This window comes from Rhinatrema bivittatum, unplaced genomic scaffold, assembly GCF_901001135.1.
Source record: "Rhinatrema bivittatum unplaced genomic scaffold, aRhiBiv1.1, whole genome shotgun sequence".
NCBI lineage: Eukaryota > Metazoa > Chordata > Amphibia > Gymnophiona > Rhinatrematidae > Rhinatrema > Rhinatrema bivittatum.
Genome location: NW_021821484.1, coordinates 1 through 20,643, shown reverse-complemented (window position 1 = coordinate 20,643; position 20,643 = coordinate 1). Strand labels below are relative to the sequence as shown.

The following is a 20,643-nucleotide window of genomic DNA, read 5'->3' as shown; positions in this document are numbered from 1 at the left end:
ACACCGAAGCAAAGAATTTGTTTAATCTTTCTGTGATGGCCCTATCTTCCCTAAGTGCCCCTTTAATCCTTGATCATCTAATGGTCCAATCGACTCGCTCATAGGCTTTCTGCTTCGGATATATTTTTAAAAGTTTTTATTATGAGTTTTTGCCTCTATGGCCAACTTCTTTTCAAATTCTCTCTTAGCCTGACTTATCAATGTCTTACATTTAACTTGCCAATGCTTCTGATGGATCCTTCTTCCAATTTTTGAATGAAGGTCTTGTTGTTTTTAACATAGCCTTTTTCACCTCACTTTTTAGCTATGCTGACAATCGTTTGATCTTCCTTCCACCTTTCTTAAAGCGTGGAATACATCTGGACTATGCTTCTAAGATGGTATTTTTTAACAATGTCCACACCTGTTGCACACTCTTAGCCTTTGTAGATGCACCTTTCAGGATTTTTTAAAACTATTTTTCTCATTTTATCAAAGTTTCCCTTTTGAAAGTTTAATGCTAGAGCTGCGGATTTACTTACTGTCCCCCTTCCAGTCATTAATTCAAATTTTAGCATATTATGATCACTATTGCCGTGGCCCCACCACCGTTACCTCTCTCACCAAATCTTGCACGCCACTGAGAATTAGATCTAAAATTGCTCCATCTCTCATCGGTTCTTGAGCCAATTGCTCAATAAAAATGTCATTTATTCCATCCAAGAATTTTATGTCTCTAGCATGTCCTGATGTTTCACTCCCCAGTCAATATTGGGGTAATTGAAATCTCCCATTATTACTGCACTACCAATTTGGTTAGCTTCCCTAATTTCTCTTAGCATTTCACTGTCATCTCATCATTTTGGCCAGGTGGATGGTAGTATACTCCTATCCCTATACTCTTCCCCAACACACAAGGGATTTCTAGCCATAAAGATTTGATTGTGCATTTAGTCTCTTGCAGGATCTTTATCCTGTTGGACTCTATGCCATCCCAGACTTAAAGAGCCATCTTACTTCTTAGACTTCTGGCCTTAGCATACAAACATTTCAAAGTGTGTTTTTTTTGTATTAATATTCTGCTTTTCAGTTGGCAGGGATAAATTGGAATCTTTTAGCTCAGGTGTCTTTAATTATAGGCACTTGTACTACTTTTCTTATTACTGGAATCTCTCTGTTGAGATGCCCTAACTCTTATATTTCATTAATATCCTTTGAAGATTCTTCCCTCTAAACCATGCACTGCCGAACGACTGTTGGCTTTCCCCTTTGATTTAGTTTAAAAGCTGCTCTATCTCCTTTTTAAAGGTTAGGACCAACAGCCTGGTTCCACCCTGGTTAAGGTGGAGCCCATACCCTCAGAAAAGACACCTCCTTCCCAAAAAGGTTTCTCCAGTTCCTTACAAAACTGAATCTCTCTTCTTTGCACCATCGTCTCATCCACGTATTGAGACTCCAGAGCTCTGCCTGCCTCTGGAGACCTGTGCATGGAACAGGGAGCATTTCCAAGAATGCTACCCTGGATGTTCTGGATTTCAGTTTTCTACCTAAGAGCTTAAATTTGGCTTCCAGAACCTCCCTCCTACATTTTCCTATGTTGTTGGTATCCACAAGTACCATGAGAACCGGCTCCTCCCCAGCACTGTCTAAAATCCTATCTAGGTGATGCATGAGGTTCGCCACCTTCACACCAGGTAGGAATGTTACCAGGCGATCCTCACATCAAGTAGCCACCAAGCTGTCTACATTCCTAATAATCGATTCACCAACTATGATGTCTGACCTAACCCTTTTCTCCTGGGCATTAGCCCAAGGAGACACATCCTCAGTGCAAGAGGCCAATGCACCACCTGGAGAGCAGGTCCTTGCTACAGGATCATTTCCTGCTGTACCAGGTTGATGCCCTCTGATCAGGAGGACCTTCCTCCTCCAAGACAGCACCAGGGCTGCCAGTGCAATTGGGACTTGGTTACTCTGTCCCTGAAGGTCTTATCTCTATACCTCTCTGTCTGCCTCAGTTCCTCAAGATCTGCCACTCTAGCCTCCAGAGATCGGACTTGTTCTCTGAGAGATTGGAGCACTTTGCACCAGGTTCACACATACAGCTTCTCACCAGTGGGTAAGAAATCCCACTGGTGACACTCAATGGAAAAGACTGGAAGGCCCCTCTCAACCTGCTGGAAGGCTGCCTTCATCTTAAGTTTGTTCAGTTTCTAGTTAAGTTTAGGTTGCTATGGGAATAGGATTGTGTACAATTAGGGTCCTTTAAATGTATTAATGTATTCACTATTTCTCTGGTAGTGACCTACAAGGGAATGATTACATTCTTGATAAGGCATGGGGAATTTCTGAATTCAAGTTAAAAAGCAGATTTTTTTCTTTTAATGTGAAAGTGTTACCTGCCTATAAACTAAAGGATGAGCTAGGGGTGGGTGGGAGGGAGAGAAAGTCAAATACACAAAATCTTGGTTTTTCCTGCCCTCTCACTAGCTATTTAAATCAAACACACAAACTCCTGGTTTTTGCCTGCCCTCTGACTTGCTATTTAATGCAAACACACAAATCCATGGTTTTGCCTGTCCTCTGACTAACTTTTAAATACAAACACACAAACTCCTGATTTTTGTCTGCCCTTTGACTAGCTATTTAATACAAACATACAAAACTCCTGGTTACTTTGCCTGCCTTCTGACTAGCTATTTAATACAGACACACAAGCACACTAAAGAATATACCCCAATAGTTTACTTCTTCCCAAAACTTTTAAGTTCTAAAATTTCCCCACGCAATACTTACGATTCTTTTTGGCCACCAGGAATGTGATCCTCTCCTCTCAGTTCTCCCACTGGGTTGTCATGACAATGTTATACTGCATTGCCACTGAACTACTTTGCCAGTCCCAGGTTATGTACCTTTTTAAAATGGACATGTCCCCTAATTTTTTTAAATCTCCTTTCATGAGTCAAACTCTTCAGCTTTTATTGCTGTAAATATAAACCACTGCCCCTTTAGGGTGGAGTGAAGAATGCTGTCATGGCTGAGGTTGATGTTACAGGTGTAGTCATAAGTCCAGATAAGCAAATTCTCAGATGTTACCCACAGGGTTGCAACTTAACACCCTTCTCCCAACTAAGTCTGCCTCAGGATTGGGGGTTACAACCCACCCAGTAAAGTTTCTCAATAAACAGAGGGGAGGCAAATATAATAAGAACAATAATAAAAAAAAAGTTTAACTTGTAATTTGTATCTACTTATCTGTATATTTTATTTTAAATACTTAAAAATATACTATTACTTCTTCTCAATGACAATGTGCACATTAATAAGAAAACTTTACTTGCATATAATTTACATAAATATTCCTCAATACTATTAATAATGCTTCTAATTACAATAAGCAACTTTCTGCCATTAGTCAGATAAGTATTTCTCTATAAATTATCTTTGTTACTATATTATCTCTCAGAAACTAATGTCCTAAAGTTTTACTTCTTTTGGCTGTAAAGAATGGATTCTTTGTTTTTATTTCAGATGTCCCAACCAATTCTTCCTATTGGCGTATTTAGGTAAGTAATCTGTTATGTATTCTGTGTAGTCTTTTCTTTTCTCCTTATCTCTCTCTTATTCTCTTTAATGCCTCTTTTTGTTTGTTGTCTATAATAACTCAAAGCTGTAAATGCATGAGCTCAGGCCTGGTCACAATAACTATTGTTCATTTCTTTATAATGCAAACTTATCTGCAGCTTTCTTCTTCAGTCAGTGCTGGCCAGTTCTTCTTCTTTTGCTCCTTCTCTCAAAGACTTTGGTTTCTTCTTTCTTGGACCAAATCAATAAAAGAAAAATTCTCTCCCTCAAACTGCTCCAGGTCTTCCTCAGCCTAGTCAATATGTAGCCTAGGCGTAAATGTCCTCCATGGATTGTTGAAACTGTAATAGTAACTAAATTAAATCAAAGGATAATTGAAATATCCCTATCTTTTTTTAAATGAAAGAACAGTTCACTAAATAATAAACCAACTGCTTTCATTCAATCCTTCATTTTTTCTCTTCTCTTTTGTTATTTTATTCATGGGTTCCTTCCATTTCACTTGAAATATATACATTGGTACAAAATGAGCATAGGCAGATTCTTCTCTAAAAGCAGTGTTTTAGTCACTGGTCTTTAGTTTTTTGTTTTGTTTTTTTTACTTCTCTATCAACGCTTCAAAGCTGCTGACAGCTACTCCAGCATGGAGAAGGCCTTGTAATGTAACCAACAGCTTTCAATCACTGAATGGTTCTGAACTTTAACCTTCCAGTGTTCACTGTCAATAAAAGCCACTCATACACTATTTTGGGCCCTAAGAAATTCTGTGCTAATTCGCGGTACAGCAATAGAATTAATATTTAATCTTTTCTATCTAATACCTTACCTTGGCAGGAGCCCACATTCATACTCAATCATACTCTCATGCTTTCTCATTATTGTAAATGTTCTTTCATTTTTTTTAAGTGATTTGCACTTTTTGTTAGGCCTTGAGGTCAAAGGACTGTCACAGCACCTTTGCTGTCTTTGACTTCTGGCTCTCAACTGTAAGATTCTATAACTGTCTTTTGCTTTTCTGAGTTCCTCAGATCCTTCCTCAATGATATCAGTCAGTACTATTTTTTTTATACTGAATATTATTCATTTCATAAGTATTGATTGGCATTTTTATTCTTATATATTTAATAGATGGTTTATTTGAATTTATCTATTTGTTACATTTTCTTTTATAATATATCATTTAAAAAATCAGCTTTGTGCTGTGGCTATTTTTAGTAACATTATGCTAACCACTTCACTGATAACCAGGGAAGTCAAATGCATGATTGCCCTGGTTATGACTATAGAATTTCTCTGGTCATCTTGGTATTTTCTGGTTATTCTAGTTCATAAATTTAGGGGTGTTTGGGTAGTACCAACTCACTCTTTAATTAATTTATTCACCATTTTTATATCTTCACAATGCTTCTGAACTTATTAAAAATATTCCTTCTAATTATTCTAAATTTTTCCTATATTTTTTATTCTTCAAATACCTATGCAGTTCACGTAATTACCATTAAATTCTTCCTAGTAAAAATCATTAACTTTAGGTTTTCAGTTGCAAATATTTATGCATCCCAAAGACATCAAAATGTTTTTCCTTTATTCTTCAAAGCTCTGCTTGTTTCCCAAAACTAACCCCATCTACAAAGGAGCCAGTTTCCCCTCGAGAAGATTTACATATTTAAAATTGTTTTTAGGACTGAGGAGCTGGTGTCAGACAGGTGGTCAGGATCCCCTCTCTTGACCACTACCTATTATCTCTACCAATCGTTTTTAATTTTCTTTATTTTTCCTAAAATTGATAGCCCCTCCACCTGACTGGTGGGTACACGCTGATGCCATTAATGACGTCAGTAAACTCATGGCCTACTCAACTGCTGTATTGAGGACGGCTCTCTAGGCCCTCTGATACTAATTATATCATTTTTTTTTTCTCCCTTCACTTTTAATATCATTAATGTCAGCGGTAGCAACACTCACCCCGGCAGCAATCGCAGCTCTTCAAAAGTATTCTCCCTGAAGCTACACACATGAAAGGAGGAGGCCACTGGCAGCAATCGCGATTTTTAGCTCAGCTAACCACTGCTGGTCAGCTGATTCTTCCCGCACAAGTCTCCGATCGCCCCGACGCTGCATGGCTCCCTCTCAGCCATCCAACCTCTCTTCAGCTCCAACACCAGGCCTGCCGATCCGACTTCCAGCTTCAGGCCGGCACCTCTCTTCTTCCCCGAAGACAACGTGCTCAGCCCGACGCTAAGCCCGCCCTGGCTCTCCTTCTCACCACCCCCAGACCAAGCACGGCATGAACGCCACCCAAAACCACTCCTCATTGCAGCCCTCCTCCCCACTTGACAGCACATGCTGCTGTGAATGTCTTTACAATCACCCCCCCCCCCCAAAAAAAAAAAAGGCCTCACCTCCTCCATGAAGCCCAGGTAAACATTTTATTTATTATATTTTTTTTCTTTCTACCTTCTTTACATAAGCATGCGTTGCGTGTGTGGAGGTGATCCCTGCATGGGTTTCTTTATTTACTTAAGATTGTGACGGTGGGATTTGTGAAGGAGGAGTTTCTAAAACTTTTGACAATATCTCCTCAGGAATGCAATAAAATCAAAACCAAAAGATTGAAACTTGATGATTTGTTTTATGTGCCAAGTGATTTATTAAAAACTTATTTTCCTAGCACCACTGCTATAAAACATGCTTTGCTAATACCGAGTATATGCAGTCTCTTTATGAGGGGCGGATTGTGGGAAAATAGTGGCCCGGGGGATTTTTCTCCATACTGGCCCATGGGTACCCAATTACACATTCAATTTGGTGAGTCACCTATGTTTTCTGCTGGTATTCGGGAAGCACCTTCAGACAGCTTTTTGATCTAAAAGGCAAATTTATTGATAGGAATACAAAGACAATATATAAGAAGAAACAAGGAAAAGAGGAAGTCGTTGTTTCCTGGAGACGCAGGTCTGTGTCAACTGGGTAATCAGCTTGCTTCTCAGATGCGGAGCTCTTCGGCTGGAGTTTTTAAACTTTTTGCACTGTCCAATAGAAATACATTGATGCACATCCTGGGTGTATTAATTTCAGTCAATATCCAATTATGAACGTAGCTTTATTGTCCAATCAGGTACCGTCTCTGGGGTGTTGCCATCTTCCGGTATTGAGCTTGCCAAAGCACATGGTTGTGGAATATGTTGCCAGCAGAATCAGGAAATACACATTCAGGCTCAAGGCCTATATACATTCCCCCCCTTGAATCGTTGGGAAACGATTCACCAATGAAAGGCTGAGATTGTATTTCCTGGATTGAAATGGTCATAGCATCAATTTAGTATGACCCACCTTTTTGTACTGTTAAAAATGGCTTCCATATTCTTTATGGTGTTGAATCATTCTTTTTATACAACTCACACTCACAATCACAATTGTTCAGGTATACTCATTTTGTATTGTCATTCAATCACACATTCATTCTTCATTCAGGTATTGTTCTGGCCTTCTTCCAGTTGGTCCAAGATTCTGTAATGTGCTCCTATTAGCAGCATATAAATCAATTAATTCACTTAATGATTGATTATTGATTGTCAATGAATGGTTAGAATGGTTGAAGCAATAATCCATCATTCTACTCAGGGTTAATGCCACTGTCTTAGGTTGCCCACGGTACGCAATCCTAATGATTTGCTACCTGGTGCTTACCCGTCATCGTTAAGCATAACAGCCTGAGGAAATAACATTGCTGCTGGTAAATGAAAGGCTTCCTTTAATATGGTATAGGAGTTCATAGTTGTCTTCACAGTAATGCAGGACGATGTCTTAGGCCATTAAAATAACAAACTTCATTCATTCTCACAATTAACCATTGCAAACTCACTTTAGAAATGTAAGCCACTTTAAACTGTGTTTCCCATCAATTAAACCAAATTCTGTGGAAATGCAATCTTTTCCCTTGCAAAATCTCATCCATTAGTTTCAGAAGGAGATTAGCTTCAGAAGGAGATGTTCATCATTAGACGTTGTCTAACTGCGGTGACTTGAGAGTAACTTGAGAGTATTTGAGACATAGCAGAAGCAATAGTTAGAATTAATTAATAGAAGCAACACCATGCTTGGGAGTACTAGTACTTATGTCTTAGCCTACCATGCATTTGAACATTTTGGGAATATAAACAAATGCTTAAAATCTGAATTAGGAGTAGGATGTCGAAGGAAACATCCATATGGATGAGGGATAAGAAATCTCTGTAACCAATGGGATGGTACTTACAAGCTCTACTAAATGTGATGTTTAAGGATAGGGAAATCAAATGAATGTCATAATTCTGTCTTCAATTACCAAGAATAACTATATAAACATTTGGGACTACATTAAACCTTTAGACTTACTAGCTATGCATGTTCTCTTCAATTTGGGCATAGCTATAGCTGGTCTGTGCAGCCTATTCACATGAGCCGCCCAAGAACGGCGTGAAGGCTCTGAACTGACAAACTATGCTGCAGCACATTGCGCCGGCCTGTCACTGACACGCAGATGTCTGAACAAGTCTGGACTAGGAAGGGCAGAGTGTAGCAACTGGAGATGAATATAACGTGGAAAGTAATATTGAAATCATAGATGGTAAGTCAAACCAGTTATCTATGGGACCTAGGGATGAATGATCATCTTAATTAATCATATAATGGATATGAGAGAACTGGGAATAGCAGCAAAACTTTAGTATTTTAAATTAATGTGGTGTGTAACATGTAGGTGTATGTAGATGTATGTAGATATCCAAATCATGGCATTTGCAGAATGGCATATGAGCTTGGAGTATATGGCAATCAATTATCAATGACATTTGACAAAGCATAGTGTGGTGTAATGCATAACAATTAGTCTTTGTGTAAAGAGCTGACAATAATTGGGAATGGATCTAATCTGATCAGGGCAATAAGATTCACACAATCATGAGAACTGCATTAATGTAGAGTACAACAGCATAAAGGCAAAATATAATCAAGCAAGAGTAGTAAAGTTCAATGATGAGTGGAAGATGAATTCTGTGTTAAGGCTGAGACTTCCGTAGAAGGGATGGGAAGAATGGAGTGAGTCCCATAAATGTTGTTTTCAAGCTTTCAGTAAGGTGTAACAGCTTTTCATTCATCACGGCCTAGTGAGAATATGTGCTTCTTTAATAGTTTCAGATACCTAATATGGTAAAGTAGCATAAAAGCAAATTAAGCATTTAAAGAAAAGTCATCTGTGGTAAGCTAAACCACAAATAACACGTATTTCAGACATGACATTAAACATATGTCACACTAGACTGACACATACTCATCCATCCTTCAAATATACATTCAATGTCGTCTTCACATAGGACAGACAACAGATAACATATAATATGAGCTCAAAATTCATATCAAAAATGTATCAAAAGAAAAGTGGATCCAAAATCAAAAATTCAAAAATGTGTATGAAAAATAAAAGTTTAGAATTCTGTCAAAAAGGTAGAAGTCCTATCCAAAAGGTAGAAGTCCTTGAAGACCTGAAAAGTAAATACTAGCATACAATTGAAATATCAAATTAACAAATATTGTACATATAGATTTCCAACCAATAATAAATTTAATCAATAATGTTCTGAGCTTATAGTCAATGTGTCATACCAAATAATTATAATAATTAGAACTCAAATATCAAATAATTAATACTTAAATATGCTACATTTTAAACTAGGAACTATTTCTCCTTTTTTTTTTTTTCTTTCTTCCGTTCGTAGCACAGCTAGTGCTGGCAGAACAGATAAGCTGTACTCTGCAGGTTTGCAAGAGACAACTTCCCCTTTTTTTTCTGTTAAGCTACAGTTTAACTCTTTAGCTAAAATGTCTTGTCAAACTCATAATTCTCCTCTCAGAATCATAATTCAGCAGCTCAGATTCTAAATTCTAACACTAGTATATGTTCTAGTCAGTACTCAAGTTCAGTATTAAAGGAATGTGAAGTCAGTAACGTAATAAAGAATCAGTATGTAAAGTTAAGAGCAAAAGGGATTTAAATTGGTGGGAGGTGTATCTCGCTCCCCCCCTTGATCCCTCTTTTACCACAAATGTACAGTTCAGAGCAGAAAGGAAATAACATGTTGTAAGAGGAAGGTATCGCATGCGCTTGGTGATCACCTTAATAAAAATACATTCACATTGAAAAGAGGAACTTACACTTAAAACTTAAAACTATATGGTACCATTTAAAAATTAACTTACTTATACTAAACATGCTTATACTAAAAATATACCTGCAAACAATAGCAAAACTAAATCTTAATAGCTTGAACAATAAGACCTGTAAATACATTAACATAGCAACCCGTTATATCTGTCCACAAGCTTATTACTTTTAGGGCGTTAAACATCTGTGATGGCACTACAAAAGTTCTCAATCAGATAACAACTGACTGACCACATGCATCTGATCCCAGTGCACGGCTGCTGTCTTCTGTAGTAGGGACAGCACGTAATTAGACAGAGAAAGTCTGTAGAGACATATCTATTTATTTTTGGATTTTATATACCGGAGGATTTTATATACCGGGGGTTCCTGTATGCAACGCGTGTCACTCCGGCTTACGTGACAGACATCGGGAAGGCTGGCAAGGATTTACTGGTCTTATGTACACAAATATCCTAGGTAAGCAAATTCTTATTTTAGCTTCTTTGTCCTGAAATGAATATTGCAGTAAAGCAAGCAATAGCTATAAAAGTAAGGCTCAGAATAAGGAGATCATCCTAAAGGATGGTCTTACTAAATGTGGTTCCATTTAAAACTGTGTTTCATATTAAGTTCACACTGTGTTCTGTCCAAGCTTCACTAAGGTGGCAATGTAAGGTCCTACATAAGCAGATACCTTCTCTGATAGGTGTGAACTCACTTTATCTGGGGACATGTATGTTGGCTATTAAAGCCTGGCGTCATTGTGATGGAGGGGCGTATTGGCTCCGACTGCCACTGCTCCTCCAGTTATTAGGGTCAAATTGTGGTGGTGGTGGCCTATTGTCAGGTGGGGGTCTACTCGGTCCCCCCCTTGCAGCATATCTGCCTCTAATATTCCCTCTTGGGGACGAAAAGCTGTTGTTACGTCGATAATGGCAATCCCTACTATAATGACCATAATGTCCGCATTGATAACACTGCACGTCTGGTAGACGGCGTTGTGGTGTTGGCCAATCTGGAGTGTATCTGCCTTCCTCTCGTTCCCATATTTCTCTATCTTTCTCCCAATCCCAGGGTCCTGTGTTCTGACCTCGGACTGCTGGGCGTCCCCTACCTCTGCCTTGAAATTCTCTTTTCTGATACTGACCATCACCGTAGGATTGATAAAAACAATCCTGGCTATCTGCTGCCCTTCTGTCCTGTTCATCAGTTTTCTGTTCCTGAAGCTGTTTAAGCTGCAGGGCACAGACCTTAGTTTGTGCTTTCATCAGCTCTTCCTGTGGTTTCTCTCTAGCTTCCTCAAACTTCCGCACATGGTGTAAGAATTGATTGTGCATTTGAGTCCAGTACATATCAGTTATGCCTACCACGGAAGACAAAGCTAACCGCAATTTATCAGGCAGGGTCTGCAAAAACATATGGCAGAAAAAAGGAAGTGAATTAGGCTCATTGTAGGGAGCATTCATTTCTTGACTGAAAACTTCTTGAAAAGAGTGTAAATGATTATCAAATGATGTAGCTTTTGGGTTCCACCGAGCTGCAGACAAACGGGTGAAATCTCTCTGTTTGGGGTACAGGTGCCGAAGGGCCTCCCATACATCAGGTCTGTGGGGGTTAAAGGAATCCCCATCATAACACTGAGTTTGCATTACCTGGGATCTCTTACATCGAGACCATACAGCACTCTGTTCCAAACCAGGTGTCTGAGCAAAAAGAGCTTTAACGTCTCCTAATGCTAGTTGCATCCCTATTGTGTGTTTCTCCAAAGCTTGTATCCAGCCCTCTGCACCTCGAGAGAGCAGGGGCAGCTTAGAAAGTATGGTGTGCATGTCTGTGAAAGTCCATGGGATATAAATTGGACGTGGGGCTCCATCAGAGCTAGTTTTGGTGACTATGGGCAGCGCACGTAACGCGTCTGTTACTGGGGTTGGTGGCAGGAAGATCTTTTTATCCTTACGTTCTCCCCATGGGGCCTGGGTTATCTGGGTTTTCTGTGATATGTCAGGAAATTGTCCCTCATATTTCTCCCAAACTGCTAAACCATCTCTCATGTATTGCCATTGACTAACTGACCAGCAAGGGTCTGGATTGTCCACTATGGCACTCCTAGCTGTATTCATATCATCAGATTCCAGAGACCCTTGGAGGGGGTATACCCTCATCTGTGGGCTCAAAACAAGAGTCCAGCCATGTAACATGTCAAGCCAGATGATAACATACATATCAGACTGTTCCATTTTTGTCACGTACTGCGCTGGGGTGAGAATAGTAGTGGCAGAGACCGGAAGAACTCTCGTGGTCTCATGTCTTTCATCTTCAGGGGCGAGATGTCGCCTTCGCCGCCTTACCTTGTCAATTAACTCAGTGTTGAACAAGGGTGAATCTATGTGTAGATTCAGTGGTGCATGTATGTGCGGGGGAGGTGGAGCAGGGATATTTACCTCCGACACTGGAGCTGTTGGATCAGGATTATCTGTCGTCAGTATCAAACGAGGGTACGGGGTAAGCACTGGAGGCTTACGCTCTGACTTGGGTTCAGACTTGGGTTCAGATTCAGCTGCACTAGTTGCCTTGGCCACTTGTGTAGCCTGCGAAGAGGGATCATTAACAGGAACACAGTGTAAGGTACCTTCGACCTTAACCGTTCCAGACATAGGCATTTCCTGTACCGAGGGACTGTTTTGCAGTTTCACCTCAGCCGGTGCTGTGGGGATTAAATGGGAATAACCGATTGCGGTTACCACCTCCTCTAAAGGTGGTAAGGGTCCTGTACTCTGCACCAGACATTTGGTACCGGACATTTGGGAAGCAGCATCTGTAGTGCTATAAGGGGGCGGGGGCATGCTTTTCTTACTAATTTCTTCCTCTTTCTCTAGGAAAGCTTTGGTCATGACAAACCAACTATGAATTTGGACATGGTCTGCCAATTTTTTTGCTTCTTTCCCAGACTTACGATATTTGTTTTCCAGATAGGTCATGAGCTGTACAAGTAATGGCGTGTCAAAGGAGCCTTCTGCTGGCCAAGCGAGGAAGGCATCCTCTTCCGCCCACTTTACCCACTTAGAATGGCACTTACGAATCAATTGCTCAGTAGATTTATGCAGAGCAATAACTCTGTCCAAAGGACTTAACTCACTAGCCTCTCCTACCATCTTGGGATCTCTCAATATTGCAGACCAAACTACGACACAAGTATTAACAATAAATTTGTGTAGCCACTCCCTTATGAGAAAGAGTGGTTCAACCTTACCTTAATTGTAGTTTTCACCGTATCGTGAATTCACGCTTCCGGTGTGCTGTACTTCTTCAAACACGAAGGTATTCACAGCGGGACAGGGAGAGACAGCCTGCAGACAACTATCTAACTATCTAACTATCTATCTAACTATCTAACTAAAGACCTATCTACTCCTTTTCGTTCCGTTCGACTGGTTACCGGTTCCTACTAAAATTACTTGGGCTCCAGTGCGTTACCGCCGAAACAACCGGGATAGGGCCAAAAGGCAGCGTCAAGTCTGCCAATTGTTTTCGAACTTATTAGTACACTAACGGAAAAACCTATGACTCACTCGTATAAGACAAGTTTTTACTTACCTTTCCAGACTGTGTGGCCAGCTCCAAGTACGTATTCCTTGGAATGCTGGATCTGAAGGCTTCTTAATTCTGGCGGTACGTATTCCCGCTTCTGGATCCACCTGACACTCCGTCCCTGTACGTGTTCCCTCGGGGGTTCCAGGTAAAAAGTCCCAGGTGGTGTGTCGCAGTATTCAACTTGGCTTATTGATTGGTACTGTACAAGATCTGCCAGATAGCAGTGCGCGCTAAGGTCTAGGAGATATTGGTGGAGAGATAATAAAAGTTAATGAACAGTTTTTTTTTCTTTTCTTTGAGAGTAAGACTTACTTCCTCAAAGTGGTTACTGAAGTGCTTCAGGGCTCAAAAATCTCAAAGTAGATTCAGGATGCTTCAGGGCAGTTTTCCGCTCCCGATCAACGGCACCCTCACTTCCTTCGATGCTGGCAATGAGGTATCCCTGAAGGTGTGCTAGCCCACGATACCCGCATCAGGCATTAGGCTTTCCTTTCCGTTTTCCGGCTCGAAGGACCATATGTTTTCTGCTGGTATTCGGGAAGCACCTTCAGACAGCTTTTTGATCTAAAAGGCAAATTTATTGATAGGAATACAAAGACAATATATAAGAAGAAACAAGGAAAAGAGGAAGTCGTTGTTTCCTGGAGACGCAGGTCTGTGTCAACTGGGTAATCAGCTTGCTTCTCAGATGCGGAGCTCTTCGGCTGGAGTTTTTAAACTTTTTGCACTGTCCAATAGAAATACATTGATGCACATCCTGGGTGTATTAATTTCAGTCAATATCCAATTATGAACGTAGCTTTATTGTCCAATCAGGTACCGTCTCTGGGGTGTTGCCATCTTCCGGTATTGAGCTTGCCAAAGCACATGGTTGTGGAATATGTTGCCAGCAGAATCAGGAAATACACATTCAGGCTCAAGGCCTATATACACCAAATACAGAATAAAGGGACCATAAAATATACACAGAAATGCACAGACAAACTGAACTGGAAATCACAACAAGTTAGACTGTATGTAATGCAGCAATGGAAAAACAGAAAATACCATCATTCCTCATAAAACATCAAACAATAAAATCAAGAACTAAAGAACATCACAATAGGAAAATCATACTAAAAATATATATTTCAAAACTGCTGATGAATAGAACCTCCAGTAATTTAACTCAGGGAAATTTTCAAAAATTTGTATATAACACCAATAAAATATTTCAAAAAGAGCAGACATCAAATAATATTCAATAATTAAAACTAATAAGGATTTTAAAAAGCCCCTGCTGTCCCCTTCTGTGGGAGCTCTTGATTTCCAGTCACCCTGATGTTGTCGAGGTTTAGGAGGTTGTCCACTCTCTCTCACACATACTCACATGTCCATTCTCTCTCACACATACACTGTCACATACATACACATTCATGCTCTTATATCCACCATAACCTCTCGTTCTCACTGACTCTAAGGCTCTAAGACACTCTCTCCCCCCCCCCCACCCCCACCCCCCACACACAAACTCTTACTCCCTTGGATTTTCTCATACACACTCATGCTTTCACACTCACTGGTTCCTTCACATACACACAAACACACACACCCAGGCAAGCTCCCAGTCATTCTCACACACACACACACACTGACCCCCAGGCAAGCTCCCATTCATTTTCACACCACTCCCTCCCCATCCCCCAGGCATGCACACATTCATTCTCACACACAGACCCCCAGGCAGGCACCCATGCATTCACACACATACACCCCCAGGCAGAGTCCCATTCATACACGTGCACACACTAAAGGCAGACCCCCCTCTCTTTTGCCAGCAACCTCGGAACCTCTCTCATTCCTCTGCTGCCACTGTCACTGCTGCCACATGGCTATTGGGGAGGTGCCGATTGCTGCTACCTACATTGAAGCCCATTCTGCTGCCTCCTCTGTGCAGGCCCCGTGGGCTTCCACTTTCTCCATGCTGATCTCGTACATTGTGAGATCTGCATAGAGAAAGTGGTATTCTTACACAAACCCAAAGATTACATGTGCCAATCACTAAAAAGTATTTTTTTTTTTTTACCTTTGCTGTCTGATCTTAGTTTTCTAATTTGTTGGTCACAGGCTTTTTTTCCCCACCTTCCCTTTCTTATTTTTTTCCATCTTCCCTTTCTTATTTTTTTTGCCAATTCCTTTTATATTGTCTTTTTTTCTGTTTCTTTTCTCTCCATCTTCTTCCCTCAAACACACAGTCAGGTTCTCATTCTCACATGCATCTCTCTCTCACACACAGAGGCTCTCACATGTTGTCTCTGCAAACACACAATCTCTCAACTCATCTCATACACGCACACATACACACTCTACAGACCCTCAGCCTCTCTCTCACCTCTGGGCCTCATCTTTGCGGGTCGCTGCAGGATGGGCTCTGCAGCGGCCCTGATCTTCTCGGGCTGCGGCGGCCCTACTACCGGGCCTCTTCCTCTTCTCGGGCCGCTGTGACTTGGGATTCGTGGCGGCCCATAAGCACTGCTCCTCTTCTGCACATGCTGATGCTCCTCCTCCTTCCTGCCTATGTGGCTCCAGCAACGTTTACTTCCGGGGCTGCACAGGCAGGAAGGAGGAGGAGCATCAGCGCGTTTAATCGCGATCGTTTTCTTCGAGCCGTGGTGACGTGAGCCTCACCAGGGCCCTGCCGATCTGCCTGTCACTGCGCCGCATGAGCCTCCCTGCACCCGGGGGAGTATCATATTTGATGATACTCAAATGTTTTCTCCTCTTCAATTTATTTCCCCCCTCCCTCACATACACACCCCTTTCATTTCCTGCTGTCTAAACTCAAAGCCTCTCATTTGATTTTTGTTGTGTGTCCCTGACAGTATGTCTGATCACGCTGTATGTTCCAAAGAGAATGGACTGCCCAAAATGTGTCTCTGCACAGCACTGATAAACAAAACATCATCATCATATTAATAAAAATCCTAATGTCCCTTCCCCTCCTGTGGCCACCTTCAGCTTATTTTGTACAGTAATAAGGAGAGCCTGGTCTGGACAGAGGGGGATTTGAGGGACAGTGACAAGATTCATATACTTTCCTGGCTAGAGGAGATAGAGAATAGCTCATTGAAGAATTTTTACTCTGCAGGCAATGTTTTTCCCCCCAGAGGTTTTGCAAGAGCATAGATAAAGCTACTGTCTCAGATTTCTTCTGGCATTCCTTTCTTTGTATAAAGGGCTTTGACTTTCCAGGGTCTGTTCTGGTTTTTGTTATCTTCCTTGCTGGATGGGAGCTTGCTGCTGCAGCAGCATAGGCATTTTCAAGGGGGAGGGGAGTTTGGATAGTAACGCCCCCTTGACTGTTTACCTCAAGGGGCACTCCTGGGTTTAGGACCGACCTGGTGGGAGCTCCCCTAGAGCAGACTTCATTGGTCCTCATGTTCTTGGTGCCTGGTGCCTCTACCTGGGTAAGAAGGTGGTAGTGGGCAGGATTTGCCTCCCTTCATCCCAGGAAAATAAATGGGACTGTGAACAAGGCTGGCAGTATGTACAAATATATACAGGCTTATTAGATTATACAAGCATATACATTTCTATATGGCTAATAGGATGTCAGACAGCACACTTATCTACTCAGGGTTAATAGTCTCAGTCTACACAACTATATACATTTCTACAAATTAGCAAGAACATTTAATATTTGGCAATTTGGGGTCATTGGCCCCCCCAGTATACCACCAAATAGCATGGAAGAGACCTCTTGCATTCCCGCTTACTCAAGTATTATTATTATCCTCCCCGTTTATCCCAAGACTCACCCATGTGAAAAGATGCAACTGGGCTGGTGAGCAGTGCTGGCCTGGGGGGATCTGCTGTATCTAAACCATCTCCTTTCACTCTGCTGAAAGATCCATGCCAACACTAGGGTCCATGTCCTCCTGGGGGACCTAACTCCACTTCCCAGTCTGTTGCTGGGCTCCATGTCCTCCTGGGGGACCCAACCTTACCTCCCAGTCTGATGCTGGGGTTCACACCTTCCTGGGGGACTCAACCCTGCCTCCTGGTCTGCTCCTGAATTCTATGCCTTCCTAGGAGACCTAACTCTGCCTCCTGGTCTGCTGCTGGGGTTCCCACCCTCTTGGGGGACCTGACTCTGCTTCCCAGACTGCTGCTGGAGTCCATATCCTCCTGGGGGACCCAATTCTGCCTCCTAGTTTTCAACTGGGGACCACACGCTCCTGGGGGATTGCCCCTGGGGTCCCCTTGCTCAAGGGGGACTGTTTGATCTCTAGATATGCCACTGGGGTCCCCTCATTTGGGGGGGGGGGGGACCATTCCACCTCCAGGCCTGCTGCTGTCCTTCAGTTTTCCTTCCTCAGTAGGAAGGTTTTCCCTGGCTTTGGTTTACAGTACTACTAGGCTCACAGCTGTTTTAATATTCAGTGGTTCTGGTCCTCTGCAGTCTCAGCTTTCAGTGATTTTAGCTCTGCTAAGTTCATGGCCAGTCATGCGCTATTACACAGTCTGGATAAGTCACCTTCTCTCAGCCCAACTTTTGCTTTCTCTATAGTCTGACTCTGAATGGATCACCTCGAAGTCAAAAAACATAGACCCAGGCAGGACCACAGAGAAAGACCCTGGGCACACCTCTCTATCCTGCCTGGCCATCCCCTTATCTTGTCTGGGGACTTGGCATCCATGTGTCTGAATTCCCTTGTTAGTCAGGGTCAAAATCTGTTTGCTTCCTAGGACTGTTTTCCAGTATATTTCTCTGATAAATCCCTTTCCCTGTCATAGTTGTGTAATTTACAAGATTGAATCTATTGATTTTTTTTTTAGTGATGTTTCCTACAAAATTACCAGCAGTAGTTCAGGGTCCTGTGACATGCAAATCCCCTACCTGAATCTCTGCCTCACCTATTCAATGGTCATTTAAATGCCTTCACAGTAAGGGGTCTGATGATCTTTTCAATTTCATTCTGTATTTCCTGAGCTGGTGGCTCATGTTACACAGCTGCATTTTCCTCCTGCAGTTCACTTAAATGTTAGCATGCTTAAACCTCTGTTTTTTGTGAGGGGGGTTTCAGGATGAAATTCTGTCAACCCCCAATTTCACCTCTTCTCACTTCCCCCAACATAATTTTGTTCATGTGCAAATAGGAGATTTTCCCAAATATATCTGAAAATGCCATGCCATTGCAGCTACTGGTCGATACAGGAAGTCCATGCTGCTGGACCAAGAGGTTCTGTCTGACATTGGAGGTACACCCCAACCCCCCTACTCCCCACTCCTACAAAGCAAAGACAAAACAAAAAAGTGAAATCATGTTTTGCATGAAGACCTTGTTGATGTGAAGAACAGATTACAAGTAACTAACATGACTAAATCTAATTAGCATAAGTGCTATTCTGGTTGTATGACAATTTTATAGCATTTTCCCTTTGATGCTGACAAGTTACCGTTCTTTACTTATTAAGCGGGTGCTGACAATGAGATTGGCTAATAATGATATAAGCTATTTAACAACAAATCTGCCCCTTGCAATTAATTGTATTCCTGACCTTTAAAATTTATCTTTTACTTGCCTTGAATGAGTAAAACAGGAACAGTTCCAGGATGCCTGTTCAATGCTGACATAATGAGTTTAAAACATACAAATGCTTACACATATAGTACATTACTCAGTTGTTATTACTGATTGGTGAGATCTCTGAGCAAAAGGTTAATCGTATCTTTTACAGATTATAAAGTATTTCATTAAAATGAGATTCTTAGCACAAATATTTAGGCCTAGCAGAAAATATACAGTATTTCCTGTGGCAACAGGAAAAGTTCAGGAATACAATAAGACTGGACCAACTTAGTTATGGTGCAGGTATTTATTTGCAGTGCTTCAAAGATACAAGAATCAAATTAGTAGCTCATTTTGCATCAGGCACAATTAACAGGTAAGCATCCACTGTCTGAGTGTATCGTGAGGTCCTACCAACTCTCTGGGACCCCAAGCTCTCTAGGCTTGGGCTCTTATGGCAAGGTGAAGGGAACCTCCCTTCACCCACAATCCCTTGTGACCTTCTGCCTTAAGGAGACCTGTGTTAAAAGCCTGACTGGGCTCCTTAAGGTAGAATGGGGGAATTGTCAGTACACTCCATCATATACCCTCCTCCTCAGCTTGGCCATGTCTGATCGAGCATCCAGGCATGCCCATGGCACATCTTGGCTCTCTCTCAAGTGCCTCTACCTGTTGCATCCGTCGCTGCTCGACGCCCTCATTCCGCCCTCTCTACCTCTGTCTGATTGACGGCTACAGCCGTGGCGTCTCCATGCCATCCCCCTCCGGCGTCCCCGGACCAGCTCGACGCTGCAAATCCGCCATGTTGTCTGATGACGTAGGGTGTGTGCGCACGCTCCGACTAATGTACCAGCAAAGTCGCGAACCTCTGGGGCATCCCCCTGAACTGACGTCATCCGCTTGCAATATAAAAGGTCTCAATATTCGCTAACTAATCGAGTTAGCAAGGACAAGGACTCGGATTCTAACTCGCTACGGATTCGTCCAAGCTACTCTGCCTCCTCGGACTTACCAGGGGTACCCGCTCCTCGGGGGCCTCGCTCTCTTTTCTTTATTTCAGATTGCAGATAGGAACCGGTACTTGCTCCTCGAGGGCCCATGTTCCTGAACACTCTGAAGATTCTCTACTGCTTGGAAGCTATCGCAGATACAGACATTTGTGAGTTACCATCGCTCTCTCAGAGCTTACCCTGGAACCAGGTACTCGCTCCTCGAGGGCCCAACCCTTTCCAGCTACTGAGCCTCTTTAAGACCTTATGTGAGATTGATTATCTAGTTCTGGATATGAACACAGCAAACCCTGTCTACTCACTATCTATAGTCTCTCTACAGCTCAGCCACCCTGGGATCGCTGTTCCAGTACCTGAGGGACTTCAGCCCTGCCGGGCATATCAGCTCACTACTGCCACCTCTAGTGGTTCTACTAACCTGTCTAATAAAAGAACTATCTGTGTCTGTCTCCATAACCCAGCCTAGCTGGTGGTCCCTCTCAGGATATCCTCCTCGGGGTGCTGTCATCTGCCATTGGCCCCAAGGATTCACCTATCTACCTTCCTCTACAGCTAGTGCCCTCTCCAAGCACTCCGCTGGTAAGGATTGCTACTCCTTCCATCAGAAGTCTTCAGCAACAGTTCATAACAGATTGTTAAATACTCCCTTTACAGAAACTGAGCATATCAGATTGCGAACTCCTCCTTCCACAGGAGTAGATTCGCACAAGATTGCTAACTCCACATTCTATACCCTAACATG

General features: G+C 42.1%; 1 protein-coding gene across 1 annotated transcript; it reads right to left on the bottom strand.

Moving 5' to 3' along the window:
• Positions 1–6,805: 6,805 nt before the first annotated feature.
• LOC115082689 lies at positions 6,806–14,133 on the bottom strand. The gene is made up of 2 exons (XM_029586883.1): positions 10,896–14,133; positions 6,806–8,746 (listed from the first exon to the last, which is right to left on the bottom strand). Exons 1-2 carry the CDS (start codon positions 12,898–12,900, stop codon positions 8,739–8,741), a joined length of 2,013 nt encoding a protein of 670 aa, XP_029442743.1. The 5' UTR covers positions 12,901–14,133; the 3' UTR covers positions 6,806–8,738.
• Between the last annotated feature and the right edge of the window lie 6,510 nt (positions 14,134–20,643).

What these genes read in the sequence shown, in the direction of transcription:
- LOC115082689 (XM_029586883.1), bottom strand. Translation starts at nt 12,900, where the DNA reads ATGGTAGGAGAGGCTAGTGAGTTAAGTCCTTTGGACAGAGTTATTGCT.